General features: G+C 28.7%; 1 protein-coding gene across 2 annotated transcripts in view; it reads left to right on the plus strand.

The window, feature by feature from the left end:
* Window positions 1-18,497, plus strand: part of LOC142329073 (uncharacterized) — a 48,208-nt gene extending 29,711 nt beyond the window's left edge. The window contains exons 6-11 of one of the 2 annotated variants that reach the window (XM_075373374.1): window positions 335-656; window positions 2,976-3,090; window positions 4,049-4,171; window positions 5,121-5,366; window positions 6,338-7,704; window positions 16,815-18,497. In XM_075373374.1, coding sequence (XP_075229489.1) covers window positions 335-656; window positions 2,976-3,090; window positions 4,049-4,171; window positions 5,121-5,366; window positions 6,338-7,704; window positions 16,815-16,964 — 2,323 coding nt within the window. In that variant the 3' untranslated portion in view covers window positions 16,965-18,497. The remainder of the gene's footprint in view (window positions 1-334; window positions 657-2,975; window positions 3,091-4,048; window positions 4,172-5,120; window positions 5,367-6,337; window positions 7,705-16,814) is intronic. The other variant, XM_075373375.1, reaches the window with a different exon arrangement.
* The last annotated feature ends 422 nt before the right edge of the window (window positions 18,498-18,919 follow it).

Genomic DNA, 18,919 nt, shown 5'->3' on the forward strand with positions numbered 1-18,919 from the left:
ACAGAAAAAACTTGAAATGGGGAAAAAATGGCAATAAAAACCATTTATGATCAAGAAAAGGCTGGCACATTTAAAAATATGCAATGTCAGTGTAAATCATGATTAAATCTAAATCGCCTTGCAAGTTTAACAAAAATCGATTAGCCATCAAGAGTGGTGGCTTAGCATAAGGACATTACTCTTTTATATACTGTTTTGTTTATTATATTGCAATGTTGAGGTTAATCAGTTTAATTTTTTTTTTTAATGTTTTTCACTGTTTGTTATTTTTCAAATTGATTTTTTGTTAATATTGTTATTTTACTCAAAAATTTAAATTTGTATTTTGTTTCAGAAGCAAAAAATTAATGCGTAAGTTAGATGAACTTTATGAGAAGGAACGACGGCTGGATCAGCGTTTGGAAAAAATGGAATCAAAAAAAATTAAAATGTGGGAAAAAATGGCCAGTAGCCATTTGCCAAAATCAAAACTAGACACTTCAATAGCAGAAAAACAATTTGTGGACCAGTTGATTGCTTGCCAATCTTTTCCACCTAGTTCAGAACATATTTTGGCTGCAGATATTAGTCCATGTGAAGTTCACGTGCCACCTTCTCAAAATTTTGGTGTTGTTTGGAAGTTGAGAAATGTAGGCTGTTTAACTTGGACAGAAAAGGTAATATTAAAGAATTACTACAAGATTTGCAAATATTTTTATCATTTAACATTTTTAGTATATTTCCTGTTATCACCGTTAGTCCTGCAAGTAGGTTGGCATCCAATCCATGCCTAAGCTCTGCATCACTTTATGTCGTCCATACACTCAACTAATTATATTAATTAAATAAAACTCAACTTATACATATGTATTTATTTATTCTTGTTGTGTGCATTTGTTGCCATATGTTTTTTGTACTTTATTAAATAATTTGTAATATTAAAAATATTTACTTATAACTTGATAAATAATTAAATATATTTTACAAAAAATTAAGGTTTAGTTAAAAAATGAAATTTCAGTATTAATAATACTGGTCAAAACAATTTTTAGAAAGGAAGTGTATTGAATTGGAAAGCGAGTGGTTGTTTACAGTATTTTTCATGTTAAATCAGAAATTGTATTCCAAAATACTCTACCACATCATGATTGTAGTATGTGGAAGACAAATAAGCTGTTAGTAAGGTGCTTATAATTACATGATGCTGTTAAAATGTAGTTGCAATATCAACTTTTATGGCATAATAGAATTTTAGCAAGATGAAACATTTTCACACAGAAAACATATTTACGAATTTTACTTTATGACATACGTTATATGCCATGTTTTATTATGTAAAAAGTCAAAGAATTTTTATTAATTGTTTATTTTAGTTCATTAAATATTTTTTTTTAGGGGTATAATAAGAGTAGAAATTGCCCTTGTAAAAATTCTCTAAATATTTTTTTGTTACGTTTATGGAAAATTCAATACAAACCAATATCAGAACTTTATTTTGATTTTTGCTTTGGGAGATCAAGATAAATAGAGCAGTTGTTATGTTAACTCAGTGACTAAGAAAAAAACAAATATTTGCCTTTTGGTATCAATTGATTCTTTGGTACTGATATTATTGCAGAAGCATCAAGTACAAGATTAAACTCTCGTACCAGAAGAATCAAATACTCGTTCTTACTTCATTACATAATCAGAACACAGTGATTTAATTTGTGTCTTGTTTAGGAATAATAAGCAGAACTCTAGATTCAAATTGTTTGATTTTTATGGAATTATCATTAAAAAAAATGTTTTATCTGTTTCATAATGTCTCCCTTCCTACTCATTCTAGCTTCAGTATTCTTCCTTTTATTTTTAAATAAAACTAATCTTTTCTTACTCATAAGAAATAATTTTCCTTTTCTATAATTTATTCTCTGGTGATGGTGATCACTATCTCTTGATTGTTCACTAGAAATATTAAAATTAAATCTGGTATTGGAGAAAATGGATACTTTTTGATAATTGTAAAAATGTAATAATGTTTATTTTGAACAATAGGAATGTACTTTTATATTACAACTCTTATATTTATTTACTTTGTTAAGATTGCAGATTCCCTCTAGAAGAAATTTCTAATGACATTTATGTTTGGAAGAAATTGTTTCTGTATGTTGCTATAGTAATGTTGTAAATTATGGTGCTGGATTTTCTTTCCCATTTGACCATTAAACATTTACTGACCTTAATTTGTGTATGGTGATTACATTATCTTAATCCATCGTCACAATTTACTGGGCCTAATTTTTATGAAATTTGAGTCATGTTGTATAGTAATTTGTGATTTAATATTCAAAGAAGTAGTTATAAACAATGGTGTTTAAAAGCAAGATTTACTTGAAGTTTTAGTTGGATTAAGTTATTAATTATTTAGTTATGTTTTATCAAGTAAAAATAAAAGTTGGTAGCTCATATTTACTTTAATTCAAACATGCTTTTAATTGAGTATAGAAGTTTCTAATTTTACAAATATTTCTTCCAGTGTATGAAAAACTTCAAACAGTGTGTGTAAAGAACAGCATATTGTAATAGTTAAATTTAAATATAATTTATTGCCAAAGAGAAAGTAACTTCTGTTACCGGATTATCTGCAGGTGGACACAGTTTTATGAATCATGATGGATTAACCATGTCAGACAAAAGAATACATTCTCTTTTTATGTAATTTTTTTTTTGTAAAAAAAAAGTATGCTCACATTTAATTGTTGGATTACCTTAACTATTATAGATGAAAATTTAATAATTTTATTACTTAATAAATAATTATGTTGTTTTACAATATATTGTACCCTTCCTTTTGTAAACTGATATATTTTTTCAAAAAGTTTAAAAAACCATTACTGTTATCCTACATTTGCAGTAAAGTTTTCAACAATGAAAAGTTTAATTATCTGCTTAGCATAGTTGAACTAAGTAATTAATTACTTTACTTAATACTGATTTCTTTTTTTTCTTTTTAGACCGAGATGAAAGTGATATTTTGCACACCAGGCTTGGTACCAAAACGGACAACAGAGACTCTTCCACCACTGCCACCATCAGCTTTTGGGCCTGTAGTTGTTGATTTTAAAGCTGGTAACTATAATTACTTTTACTTTGAGAAAAGGTAGCTAATTTGAATGATTTGTTATATTTTCTCCCTCAAACTGTTAGCATAATTTCATTAAAGTATACCAGAGCAGATAAATAAACTGATCTATTTAATGCAAACATTAAGATTATTCTGGGTTAAGTGTAATAATTATATCCATTGTAATTTTTTCCATAAGACATTTTCAGATTTGTATGTGAATTGCATAATACATTTTATGTGTACAAAAAACCATTGTAGTCAATGATTGATAATTTTCCTAATTTTATTGTCAAATTATCTGCATGATTTCATTTCTTAGCTGGTCTCAGTATAGTAATGTTTCACATTTTACTAGATCTTCAACGAGAGATCTATGAAAATTACACATATTTTTATTATGTTAGAGATAAAAGGATGAATCTAAACTGAAAAAAGAATTTAATAGAATTCATGGTCTTTGAGTAAAGTGATATAGCTCAGTATTAGAAACAATCTTCTGCTCCTCACTCTTCCTCTTATTTATTATTTACCTGTGTATGAGATTAGATTATTCGAGGACAGATTTTCTAATGAGCAGTTAAGCAATTGGTCTGATTTTTTGTGCAATCTTTGGATAGGAAAAAGATACTGTGTAACTGTTAAAAGGACATGACTGTCCACTGTCTGTCACTCTTAATTCCTGTGTCAGCAGTTGACACTATTCCGAAGATAAGGAAGCAGGGAGTTAAAGAAGGGGACGACAGTCAATCTGGAGGTTCCACCTTTGATTACATATCATTAGGGTATTTTTACAATCGTATCCAGAAATATATTTATACATATCATTATTGGTTAAAATTTTTAGTTAATTACATGGAATAAAGTTTAAAAGTCGATTATTTTTTTAACTTACTGAGGTTGATATTTATAAATGCTTTCTTTTAAAAGTTTCTTTAAGTGATGTATTACTCTTTTTTTCAGCTGAAGAAGGGATTTATTGTATAAGATGGCTTCTGTATCATAAAGGTATTCAGTTTGGACCATGTGTTCAAGCCGAAATAGTTGTTGAAAAACAGAAGAAGAATGGATTATCAGAAGGTGCAGGCAAGTTATTTTTTTAATGAAAAAGTTAACATACATTATTGTGGTATTATGAACTATGCCTGTGGTAATTATTTTAAAATAGATTCATTCAGTTTTGTTTCCACCAAACTGAATTCATACCAAATAATAGAAAAAACTCCTGCTTTTAACCTACATAAAAAGAGTTAAATTCTAACTTAAATACTCTTGATCTTGTGGAAAATTTTGGTACACAAATTTATAGGTCATCATTAAATACAGTAAACCCTACTGATGCATATTAAACAAGATCTGTAAAAAACTAAGCTTGTAAGACTTCAGAAAATTTCTCCTAAATATTAATCAATAAACGGATATTTTATTTTGATAGGTAGATATTATATAGATCACAACAGGAATGGTCATGTGCAATTCAACCGATAAATAAAGAAATACTTGCCAAAAAATCTGATCAAACACACAAAATATTCAGTGGAAAGAAAAATTTGGGTATTGTGTAATTTAAAAAGTTTTACAAAAGTATGTTTACATTTTCAAAAATAAAATATTTTATTGTTCAATTTTATGTTATTAATTTATGCACGAGCTGATATTTGGTAAAACACGTTTTTTGCACTGAACTAGACAAAATTAAACATCCAATATTTTTTAATACCATTTTTTAATAACTTAAGTAGCTGTAAAGAAGGACAACCTTTAGTGTATATTAGATAAAAAATTTATAACTGGTTTATGCAAGTGGCATAATTGGAAAGAACATGGTAAGAAAGCTGATTTTGAAAAAAAAATTGTGATACTTCAAGCTACATCTCAACTGATACTTGTATAAATAAAAAAAAATAGAAATACTGTACAGTTTTATCATTATTGATGAATACTATAGTACAATAGTTGATGAAAGTTAATTGTTAATGTTAGAATTTGTGTTATAAATGATAAAAATGTTTCTTCTTTTTTCCTCTGTGTGTAGATGATCAAGAACAATTCACAAAAGGTCTAGATGCACTTACCTTGAACAAAGAATCAGACACAGAAGAAAAAAAAATTGATTTTCCCTGGAAGAATGATTTTGATGGACTGAAAGTCAGTAGTGGATCTGGTGTAGACTCTATGGAATGTCTTGTAATGGAGTATAGTGATGAAGATGGAGATGACAATTTTGTTGTAGTTCCAATGCCTGCTTGTTTTTTCCCAGATGTACCTACAGATTCTGCTGGTAAGTTATTTCTAAGGAAGTTAAATGAAACAAGTTTATTTTTTGCTCTTCTTAACCCAGGAGTGATTACACTTCACCTCAATGATTTAGACCCAACTGTTGGATGCAGTATTTGAAACTTCATGTTTTAAAAAGGAAATTTTAAATTATTGGATAATTTGAAAATTTAGGCTAGAAAATAGTCTTAACACAGTGTTTCTCAACCACCAATCCTATGGACCGGTGATGGTCCATGAGATAATGCTACCATTCCCTGAAAAAATTGACCCACAAAAAAATTTAAAAACTTTAAAAATATGAGAAAAAATGAACATTAAAAAGAACATACTACTTTATTGAGGAACAGTTTTTTCCATCATTTTTCTTGTAAAACTAGATTAAAATCATATCATATGTTCACCTTCCTTTAAAAAAATGTATGATTCAGTGTGGCAGATCCAAGATGGCGGACAAAGATTTCAAACATACCATAAAGTAGTAATTTTGCAACTATGTAGATCTGTACATTTTTTCTACCTCCTAGTATTCCTGTTTTGAAATATGAAGCCATTCCCGTACTTTAGTATCACCTGTAGAACAGTAGTAAGTTGTTACCTCATTTACAATTTTTTGAAAGTATAATTTTTATCTACCTTGGATTGAAATATCATTTTCATTACTTTTTCCTTCAGGTGTTGAATGCCCATTGCTACAATTAGTTTTGTTAAATTAAATTTAAGATTGATGCAGAATGTTAATGCTGGGATACATTATTACCAGAATGGATTTAAAAATATTGGGATTTGTATGGTATAGGGTATATTTCCTAAATAACTGAACACACTTTACAAGTTCAGTGCTGAGTTTAAATACAATTCTGCTAATATTTTTAGTATTCTTTTGATAAAATCTCTTGACAATGTTTGCATAAAACAATCCTGCTTAATCATGTTATTTTGATTAAATATGTCTTTTTTTTCATTTTGTTTCAGATTCTGTACCTGTTAAAGTGAAACGAAAGTCTGTTCAGTTTAAAGAAGATTCAAGTAATGTTTTTGAAAAAGCGAATAATTTATCTGGTGCTACTGAGTATGAAGAACCAAGTGAGCCTTGTCAATCAATTGAAGGAAGTGTTTATATGGTTGACAAGTCTGGAAAATGTTTTTTAATCAATGAAACTGATCCTTCTGGACCAGATTCTAAGGAGGCATTAAATGATAGTGAAACTCATAATGCCAGGAAGCAAGATGATTCAGATAAAAATGTTACAGCACAGCCATTTTTAATTAGAGATAGGGTGAAGAAGTGTGTATATGTTGACCACAAATTACAGCCATTTGATTTACCACCAGAATTCTCAGAAAAGATTTATCAAAGTGATCCAGAGTATTATGCTACTAGTTATACAGTGTGCAATGGAGTTACTGTTGATCAAAGTGGTATTCTTAGACCAGTTCCAGGACCAACTTACAATTTTTATGACCGTTACTTAGGGCCAGTTGGTTCTCCACAAACTCATCATCCTGAATTTAATGGTCCTTTCCCATACACTGTCCCTGCACCTATTCCACCTGTAGTTTTTCCACCCCCTCATGTGTTCATTCCACCTCCACCTCCCCCTCCTCTACCACCACATGTTACTCCACATCCTCTTCCTCCTTTAAATCCATTTCATCCACTTTCTTCATTCAACCCATTATCACCACATTACATTGACACTCAATGCCGTGATTACTTTAACGATGTGCCAATTTGGGATACAATGAAATACGTATACCAACCCAATACAAATACATTTCTTAATAAACAGAACGCTAATGCAATGACTGAAAGTAATTTAACTCTAGGTAAATCTGGTAATGAAGGTAAAGAAATAACTGAGGAAAATAACATTTCTGATGCAAAGTCATCTATATCTCAAAGTAAACCTAAGACCAGAGAAACATCAGGCTTTGAAAACACTCCTACTAATGGCAATATTGGTCGTAAACACAAATTAAACATGTTTCGAATGAAAAAAATGAAGATCTCCTCAGATTGTGAAATGGTAGCATCTGATAAAAGGATATCTAAGTCAGAACCTAAAAAGTCATTGTATCCTAAGGTTATTTTATCTACACCACCAGTTGAAAATTTAAATGACGCCAATAATGGTGCAGTTGGGGGAACTGATGATAAGATTCCAAGAGTTTTATTGAATAAAGAATCTAATGCTTCTGAAGATTGCACTAAGCAGGCAGCACCTGTACACATCTTACCAGAGGGATTGATGAATGGTGCTATAAGTGCTGCATATTCTGCTTATAGTACTGCTGTAAGTGCATTGAATAGCTTACGAACGAGACCAGATGATATGCCTGTAAGTATTAATATTTTGCTTCTGTTGTTTTCTTTATAAATTATTTATTTTTACATCTTATGAAATGTCTTTTATCTGATCAGAAAGTTTTTAAAGAAAAAGGTTAACAACACTGATTTGAGGTGATGTATTGCAACTAGGTTTTTGTATAATTTTTTTTTGTAACCAAATAGCACTAGTAAAGAGACCTGCTTTCAGAGATGTTAAATTCAAAAATTATGTTAAACTTTCAGGTAATGGATTTAACTATAAGTTCTTAGTAACAGCCCACTAAATAATTTTTATAATTAAAATTTTCCTGTTTACTCTGATTTTAATTTACTAATGAAAATTACCCTGAAAAGAAGTTCAGATTTCTATATAACTTTGATCATTTGCTTCAATACTAAATTATGTGTTATTTGTACTGGTTAACTATACCCGCTTGCATAGTACCTTCTAGATAAAGGTTTTGTATAGCTTTATTGAGAGGCATAGAAGTATATTCTATTAAACAGTTAACAGTAACAGCAATAGTATATGATAATGTCACTAAAACAACAGTAGCCTTCCTCTTCCTCTCCACATTATCACTTCTATTTTATATGTATGATTTGTACATTTGAATCTTTTATAGGACTTCATTAATTCTTTGATTAATTTACATTATTGCAGCAGTAGATATGTATGATGCTTTATATGTAACCATAGTTTATAGTTGGGCATGATAAAAACATTCTGTTACAGTAATTGTGTTTTATACATGTGAATTAAGTAGTTAATCGGCTAGTTATCTTTCCTGTTAATACAACATAGATGCTATTTTAACAACACAAATTTAAAAAACCTTCTGCGAGTTCTGTGCAAGTAGAGTGGCTTTCAATTTCTGGTGCCCTCATTATTTCATAGTCGGAAATGCGCATTGATCTTTAGAGTACAATCCACTTCATATGTTAATTAACAAGTAGACGTTACACACAAGCAGTAAGTTTCAATTTACTTACTCCTGTTACTTGCATCAGGCATATAAAAAATACACCACTACACAGGTAACATAGACCCAAATTGAAGTTATGTTGTTGACCTTAAATTGAACGTACCTTAAGAATGACTCAACCAATCTTCATCAAATTTTCACATCACAACTTCAGATTCACTATTACAGCATTTCTAAATTTCAGTGAAATTGATTTATTAATGTTGGAAATTTTCAATTTTTTTTTAAATTTAGTTGAACGTAACTTAAGAACAACTTTACCAATCAAATTTTCATGTGCTCAACTTTAGATACAATATTACAGCATATCTAAATTTCATTGAAATTTATGTAGTAGTTTTGAGATATTTGAATCACAAATTTTATATATATAAGGAAATTACGTTTTAAGTGAAGGGTATTTTCATACTTCTCATACCTAAACACTTAGAAAGTTCAACTTCACCCTCCAATCCCAGCTTGTGACCAAAAGTAATATGCTATTCTTAGAAAGTTGTAAAAAACCAATTATCTGTGAAAAATCTAGTAAGACTTTCCCAAATAAACTTTCTTATCATCATCACTGTTCTGTAATGTATCATAATATATGTATATACACATGTTCAACTTTAAACAGTCCCATTACTTAGTTTAGTCTATAAATAATAGTTTATTGACAAACGCTTACATAATAATTTATAGAAGGTGTTAAAAATTATTTCTATACACTTATTATTATTTACTTATTATTATTATACACGTATTATTATTTCTATATACTTGTCAACACTTTTCACCATGTTCCTGGTTACTCTTGTTAGTTGTATAACATCTATTTCCTGGTAGGCATTGGTTATGTTTATCTGCAATTTCTGTAGGGTGTGTGGATTGCTCCTATAAACAATTTCTTTTAAGTATCCCCACAGAAGGAAGTCTGGACTAGTCTAATCTGGAGATCTTGGTGGCGACAATCCTTTAGAAATGATTCTTTTACAAAAAAAAAAATCCTGTAGCATCTCTATAGCAGCAAGCTGTGTGGCAAGTGGCACTTTCATGTTGTAAGTAGCAGTCGCCACTTGTTCTTTTGCAGTGAAGCTATAAACTATTGGATAATTTCTTGCTAGACAGCAGCATCCACAGTTATCTTTCGAAAGTAAGTGTCCTGTTATTCATTACCTTGAAACAGCACTCCATACACCAATTCTTTATAAATATTGGGGATATTCAAAGAAATTGTGTGGGTTTCAGCACCCCAATTACAGTAGCTCTTACTATTAACATGCACATCAGGTGAAACCATGCTTCATCTGTGAAAAACACTTTATCAAAATGCAGATGTCTCTGATGAAGTTCTTGAACTATTGACAGTAATGAACCCTTTTAGCATAATCAGCATTAGCTAGCTCATGGAAAACTTGCATTTGATACAGACAGCATTTCAACATCCTTTTCACTGCAGTACGAGCTGAACCTAGTGAAATGTTCTTTTCCCACCTTAGTCTCGACAAAGATTTGCGAGATCTTGTGTAACTGCTGCTTTAATGTCCTGTACAACCTGCATCATTAAAACTGACCTGTGTCAGGCACATATCTGGTTTAACATTGAACCTGAACCTGTTCACAAAATTTTTAAATAACTTCTGTATAATACTTTTAAGACCTTATCAAATTTCTCCCTGAAATTTCACCAACACACAGCTTGAGATATCATCTCTAAATAAATTTCTATCACGAATACATCTTCCACAGTTGTTCAAATGCCAGTGCTACAAACAAACAACACACAATTACGCAACCTTGTTTAAGTGCCAGTGCTTTCTTTCTTTCTTTTTCCTGTTTAGCCTCCGGTAACCGATTAGATAATTCTTCAGAGGATGAATGTGTATGAATATAAATGAAGTTTAGTCTTGTACATTCTCAGTTCGACCATTCCTGAGATGTGTGGTTAATTGAAACCCAACCACCAAAGAACACACCGGTATCCACGATCTAGTATTCAAATCCGTGAAAAAATAACTGGCTTTACAAGGACTTAACGCTATAACTCTCAACTTCCAAATCAGCTGATTTGGGAAGACGCGTTAACCACTAGACCAACCCGGTGGTAAGTGCCAGTGCTAGAAATAGACTGGCAATACGCAATTGTGCAGATAAAAAATACTCCTCCCCTTGCCAACTTCAGTCGTACCAACATCTTCCACACTATTTTACCCATCTCACCAATATATGTATTTATGTGTGTGTGTGTGTACACTCTCATACTCTATAGAGTGAGAGAGAGAAACCTATGAGTGACTCATAAACAATTCCCAGCAAAAATTACTGAAAATAAATTGATGAATTTTATATACATGTTTTTCTTACAATGTTAGTTTACACTAAAAAAATGATTTTTTGAAATTCCAAGTTCAAAATAGAGTAAGAATGAAATGTACTTTTTTTTTAATTTCTCTGTAACAAATGAAGATATCAACCTGATTTTTGTTGTGTGCAGTCTTCATATGAATGCCTAAAAATCGGTTTTATAGATTTTTTTAAATTTGGCATTCTTTGAATTTCTTGGTAAAGATATATATACCTTATTTTAGGTGTGTGTAATCTACATGTGAATATCCAAAAACCAATTTTCAAATTTTTTGAAATTCTGAGTTAAAGGGCTAAAATGGATAACATTCTCATTTAAAAATTACTTAGGCTACTCTTTGCTACAACTATCTTTCCAAATATTTTACTTAGTTAAATAACTTAAATTTTCATTCTTCTTGCCCCCAATCACTTTTTTTTCTAAGACTGTTAATATTTTATACTTTTTGGTCAGCTTACTTTTATTCTAATAAAATAATGTACCTACAATAAATATTATTGCAGTAATTAAAAATATCTTTTGCAATATGCAAATGTTGTCCAGTACATTATATATTAACCCTTTGGACTCAATCATTGCAATAGCCCTACCATGTTTCAGGTGTACCACTCTATAATAGGAGAACCTCATGGTTTTTCTGCCTTGGCTACCTAATCAAAGCAATCAAGTTTTTAGTTGACACAACAGTCCTACAATCTGTTGCCTTTTTTATAAGTTATGTGCTGATATTTCTGTAACAAAAAGAAATATAACATGAAGGATCATTTTTTTGTGTTACTTGCATGACCAGTATGTAGAATATACTTGAAACCATTTAGTTTCATGCTGTTTTTGTTTTTATGCTTATACAAAAAACATGTAATTCATAACTAACATTTTTGGTTATGTTCATTTGGTTTATCTTTTTTATGCAAACTGGAAATATCAATTACAAAATTATTTGTTGAATGAGAATCACATTTATTTTAATAATTCAGTTCCTTAAAACTATGCTGTATGGAGTGATGTGAAAGTGGAAAGTGAAAAATTGTGATAACTGTAAAATATGCACATCCTACCTACCCTGATACATTTGTTTTGAAAGATATAAATTGGGTTAAATAATATAAGAGCTGTGTATAAACAATGCAAATAAAGGCCGAAACACGTATTTTTGAAAGGAATCGCAAATTAGATTTGGTTTTATAAATAAGTAGCAAGACATTGACCTATGGATAAAAACACCTAGTACCATGAGTTTCATAAAATAGACCCTGAATAAAAAGCTAGAACCTTGTAAAAAAAGATCCTAGTTGAAAGTGGGTTAAAGTTAATCAAAATTCTATATTAATATTACAATTAGAAGAACTCTCTAACTAAAAGAATAGCCCTATTGTAATAAAAGTTATAACACACTGAAAAAAACACCAGACAGGATAACAATTGTTATCTTGGACTATTCTGGTTTTAAATGGGTAAAAAACTTGTTTATTTGTATTTGATAAGAAGACCAGTTGTACTGGGTCAGTAATTTCACAGTGATTAGTACATGGTGACTCATGTAATAGGTCATATCATTCTCCTTGTCTTAAGTGGATGAGAACATTTAAATGAATGCTATTGAATATGTTAAAAATAGTAGTATGGCTGTAGTTTTAAGTTGTATATAATAAAATATTTTTATTTATGTAGGTTTTTTATTTATAGTCAAACTGATGTTACTTTCTGAGTGGCTCTCGTCCATATTTCAAAGACATTGGGGAAAAATAATTGGAAAATTTTAAAAGATTGAAATTTTAGTACACATATTTTATTTGATATATGTTGAATTTTGTTCAATTAAAATGAACTTTGAGATGATAAAATATTTTTTGTTACTAAAATTGAGTTTTTTTTTTTTGAAAATTAAAGATTTCATTTAATTTTATTATAAATATTCACCATTAAAATAATTCCAGATTTTTCTGTTTAATTTAATATTTATAATGTTGTAGTGAAGTTTCAGAAGTCGATCAGTTTAGTTATTTTCCTGTACTTAAAGCATGAAAACTTGTTTGAATTATAACCTTACACTGATGATGAACTTCATAACTTCTTGTATGGTAAATTAAATTAATTATAGATCAGAGAACATTTCATATCTTTTAATTATATAGTAGTCCATTTGTTTACATGACATTATGTTTTGGGTAATCTGTAATGTAAGGTTTTTGTTAAATGTACTTTAAAGAACTGTGCTTTTAATATTATGTACTGTGTGATGTATAAATATTCTTGAAAAAGCCTGCTTATCTATATGGCTGATGTTGTAGCCCCTTCAATACAGCTTCCTAATTAAATCCTGGTTGAGCTTGGTGTTTTCATATACATGCACCTTAAAAGTTTTGTGTGGTGCATTTATCATTAACACAAAATAAAACCTTAGTAAATTACATTTTTATTTAAGTATTAATAAATTCAGTATTTTAATTTAACTTGCATTATAAATTAACATTTCATTTATAATTTAACTTGCATTAACACATTTCAGGCGTAAATCTTTATTGCGTATGTAGTTTTTGTCAGCATTTAGTTATGAGTAATTTATTGTAATATTTAAACCTCTGGGAAAACTAAGTTCTCAGATTATGAAAACTGCATTTTTTGTTTACTTTATATTAACTCCAAAGAATTTTGTCAGATAATCATTTAGCCAATTATCAGAAATGCACATTCAATGAAACAGAAAAAAATTCTAACCTAACCTAATAAACCATTGATGCAAACCTCCTAAAAAGGAGGACTATTTTAATGGTTTTTTTATTAGCAGTTTTCCATATCCAGGAAAAACCTGGTGAAACATCACCAAAAAGAAAACAGATTATTTAGAAAAACTTAAATTTAGTATTTTAAGTAATAAGAATTCTGAAAGCCGTATCCTTTGTTTTCTGACAGTCTTCCTTTCAACATTTTGATATGTATATTTGGATTGTCTAAATCAACAAAATGCAGTTTATAATTTAACATTAGATGTGTATACATATCATTGTCAAATTGTGTCTGAGCCTCCCATTTTATTCTGAAATTATAATAGCTTAATGTCCTTATTAACAACATTAATGTTTCAGCATCTCATTTTGACAACATTATAAAATTTTCTTTTATATTTTTTGTCACCTAAGACCTGTGTGTGCTTCGCTGCTTTTCTTTCAACACTATTCTTTCATAATTATATTTTCTCATTATAATATGGATCTCACAAGTTTCAGCAATTCTATTTGGTTCACCAATTGCCATAGTGTATGGCAAGAACAATGTAACATATAGTTCCCTGTAGAAATGAAACCAATCAGCACCTATATTCTTTTTCCATTTAGATTTACTTGCCATATCAATTATATCAAGCTTACATATTCAACAGTCACCAATACTTGCCAAATTTGGAATTTTTATCTGCTATACTGTCCCTTCATGAAATGAGCATTTCGCATCTATTTTTTGCACCTCAATCTATAAGTATGGTTGCATTTTTTATAGGTTTCGCTTTTAATTAAATCTATTCCTATATTTTTTAGTATCTTGCGCTGTTAAAACTGTAAACAAGGGACTGCTATACATCACGCTTTAAAAAAGAAAATAGTTTGTCATGTAGTACTATTGTTAACATAATTTTGGTACTGTAATTGATCAGTTTAAGTGCTTCAGGTTTATTTCTACTTAACTGCCTAAAATCATAGAAGTGAATGCTGCATTCCACAGTTCAAGATGAAAAAATTTGTATACAAGTGTAAATCATCGGTGTGTTTGATTTATTTAAACGTCTCTACTGAAAATTTTGTTCACTAAATGCATTCTTGTCTTTCTTCATTACTTAAGAATACAGAATCTGCTTATGTTAAAATTGCTTTCACTTAAAGCATATCTTAGGTATTTTATATATTGCCATGGCTGTTTTCATTTATGTTTGTGTTTTATAGCCATGCCAGTAGTTTACAGATTACCCTATTATTATTTTTTTGTATTTTAAGAGCCACAACCATCTTGATAAATTATATGTGTTGTTTCATTTCCTGTTGCATTGTTCAAATATTTTTCAGTTTGTTCACTTTAATCTGTAGATTCATTTTCAGTTCTTCTACTGATGTTGATAATTGATTTATGTTGTTTCCTCATAGAATATGAAACATTTTGTTGCTATCTGTCTCAATATTATATTATGATGACTTATAACACCTGAAGGACACATTTCATTGGAGTGATGTTGTTTTTCTTAAAGTAATGAAGCTCATTATGCAGTCAGTCCTGTGTTTACAAAGTGATTATTAAGGTGGTTTACAAAGTCACTTGTACCAAGCCGGAATCATCAGTAATTTTAAGGGCTGGCTTAATCCTTGTCACTTCTTTTTCACTAAGTTATCTACATGAAATATTTGTGGGAATGGCTATACTGTTTTTATGAAAACGGTTGCTCCACTGTAAAATACTGAAACATGTTGGATAACAAGTAAATAAGCAAGCTAAGACAAATTTGTGAATACAAGTTACGTGATGCATTACAGCAATGTAATAATATATACTTATAAACCTAAATTTGAATGTCTCCATAAATATTATATATTATTGAAAGGCAATCTGTAATTGGCATTTGGTTTTGCCAGAGAATTAAAAGGATTTCAGGTATTTTTTTAAGATTATCAACTATTAAAGTTTTACCTCGCTAGCAAATAAAATGTAGTTATGTTATGTTATGTTATATTTAGAGAACAGGAATCCAAATCCGGAAGTTTTTGTAAAATAAACACACACATAGATTTAAATAGTTTTATTTAAATCTTTAATAATGTTTATAGACACCCAAGTTTATTATTAACACCCAAGTTTTAATTATTGAAGGTATTTTAGCTGCATCTTAATACCGTAGTTTTTCTTTCGTGCCATTTTCTTAACATGTTGAGTGCTAATGACTCATTAGCATCATATTAAACTCTGTTAAGGAGCTGATGATACATCAAATGTTTCTAATAATATTTTATATTGCTGTTATTCGAGCTCAGAAAACTGGCTCAGGTTGTTTTATGTGCTGTCACTTGGAAAAATTTGTTATTGTTAAAGTAGTCCGTGGATATCTCACCCCAGTTTTTAACTTATTTTTTCAAAGTTCTCATTTAGTCCTTGCAATTTCTGTATTCCATGCGATTATTTAAAGTTCTATTTTTTTATATAGAAAAAATATTAAAATAATGTAAAATATTACTATGAATTTCAAGTGCTGATCAGATGATGACCTAAAAAATAATTATCAAACGGAAAGTGATCACACTTTATAGGTATAGGAAGGTAAGCGTAGTATTATTTTTTTTCTTTTTGCCAAAATTATTATTTTCCTAATAAATATCTAGGGTAACTTTAGAAAAAGATTCAAGTTTTTGTCTGTTAGAAGGGAAATTTTATGCATACAATGTTAATGTTTGTAAATTATATATGTAACATGTTGTTTTATTTTTTTACCTGAATAATTAATACAGTTATGGCCTTAGTATTCATTTTTTAATTTATGGTATATGAAATGAAGCTTTGTTTTAAAACGTTTTATAAAAACAAAGTTCTTTGTAATGACAAAATTGTAAAAATATTCAATTTTAAAACATTTGTTATTTTGAAAATTAATTTATACATATATATACATATACATATCTTTTTTATCTTTTTTCATACATACATATACATATCTTTTCTTTGACTTGATTTATTTTGTTTATTGAACCTTTCTATTATTAGTAGATTCATATTTTATAAATTAATGAAATCAATCTTGTTTTTTTTTTCTTTTAGGAAACAGATGATGAAAAACTACAGAGAGGTCTAGCTATGCTTTATGAAATGGGCTTCACTAATATTTCAAAAAATGTTCGCTTATTAAAACAATTTAATTATTCAGTAGAACAAACTGTAGAAAATTACTGTATGAATCTTGGAGACTAATTTATTTATATTTTTATTTTTTGTCTTTTCTTTAAATTTATGTTGAAATGTATTGTTATTTTTATTTTTTTTTTAAATTATGAATATCTCATTTTCTTTATTTAATTTGGTTTTTTATATTTAGATGTGGGATCAGTTATGTATTTTTCTGTTTCGTTTTTTTTTTTTAATTTACTGACAAATATAGTTTTACACTTGTTTTTCCTATTGTTTTTATTTTAGAATTATGAATATTTCTTTTTCTTTACTTAATGTTGTTTTTAATAATTAAATGTGGGATCAGTTATTTTTTTGTTTTATCCTATTATTTTTATAGTTAAAATATATCTTTAAGTAAGATTATTATATTGAAAATAATGTATGTTTATTCTAAAATACTGGAAATGCATAGTTACTGGAATTTATAAGATCAGTTATTTTGAGAGTATAGTAAATCAATGTTTAATTTGGTTAAAGAATTGGTTGATCAATCAGAAGTCCATCATTATATAATACAACAGCAAGTAATATGTATTACAGAGTATTATTATTTATTTAATATTCAGTTAACAACTTATAAAAAAAACTTTATCTCATTATTAACTTTTTAAAAATAGAAGAGTTAATTGAAAATTAATGTTCAATATGTGAGTTGATGGCTAAAAAGAAAAGAGAAGGTAAGAGGACAGCTGAGGATATGGAGAATAGAAGAGGGTGGAGCAAAGAACCAACGTGATAGCTTCATAAGGGAAGAACAAAAGAAGAAATTATTTTAATAGCTATAGTGTTTATTTTATTTAATTCTTATAAAAATATTAATACTGTATATGTTAATATTATTTGTCTAAAAAATCTGTACTTCAAAAATGCAGAAAGTTAGTGTTAAAACAGTTATTACTACCCATGATTTTTTATATATTCCAAATTGATGTGAACCTTCTTCCTTTGCAGATTATTAAAAGATCTGTTTATTTGGATTTACTACATTAACTTCTTTATTACTCACTTTTCATACCTTGTATGTTTTATATGTATTAGTGCACCCATCATAATAAATATACATGCATGCTAGCATGTGTAGAAAAATCAGATTGTGAACAAACTTACTGCACTACCCAGTAGTTTTATTAGGATAAACGTATAATTGTTTTTCTGGTGTATTTATTATTACTCACGTAAACAAAGATATATATATATATATTTCATGTAAGTATGCTTGTTTCAATGCTTTTTCAGGTCTATACTACTAAAAAAGAATACATATAAATAACAAACTTAATTTCTTCAAGGTAGTTAGTTATTTTTTTATTTCTAATATTAACATCATATTTATAAGAGGTAAAAATATATATTTGGTGAAATTCATGTGTTAGTGGGTTTTATAGTTTATTTACATAGTGATTATTATATTTGTCATTTTGTTTGTATTATATTATTTTGAAATTTTATGAATATTGAAAGCAATTCTTGCATTAATATTGTTTTGCGCTAATATTATTGGTGATTATTATTTGTGAATGTACATCACTCACCTAATAAATTTACTATAAAATATTTTGAATTTGTAAAATTGATTTAGATTATACCTTCCTTGATGAATGCATGCTTCTTTATTTGCAGCTGCTGCTCGTAATTATTTTTTGTCTCGTTCATTGTAATAATATCTAAAGCTTTTCTATTGAATAACATTTTCTGAAAGTTATTCCCATTATTTCTTATTATCAGTGAAGTCAGTATTTTATAGATATTAGATAGATGTGTCATCTAAAATTATGCTGTAGACCACTTTTTTGACCAATTTTGAAGAACATTAACATTGTGCAACAAATGTGAAACTCATTCTAGGTCAGTAAAAAGTATTGATCAACTTGAAAATAAGTCAGACTACAACATTAAAATTGCAGCTGAAGCTGTAAGTTATATGCTTCAACCAATGAAGGGGCTATCCTAATACATTTGCTGAAGTAACAGAGGAA

The sequence above is a fragment of the Lycorma delicatula genome, chromosome 8 (genome assembly GCF_047948215.1).
Source record: "Lycorma delicatula isolate Av1 chromosome 8, ASM4794821v1, whole genome shotgun sequence".
NCBI lineage: Eukaryota > Metazoa > Arthropoda > Insecta > Hemiptera > Fulgoridae > Lycorma > Lycorma delicatula.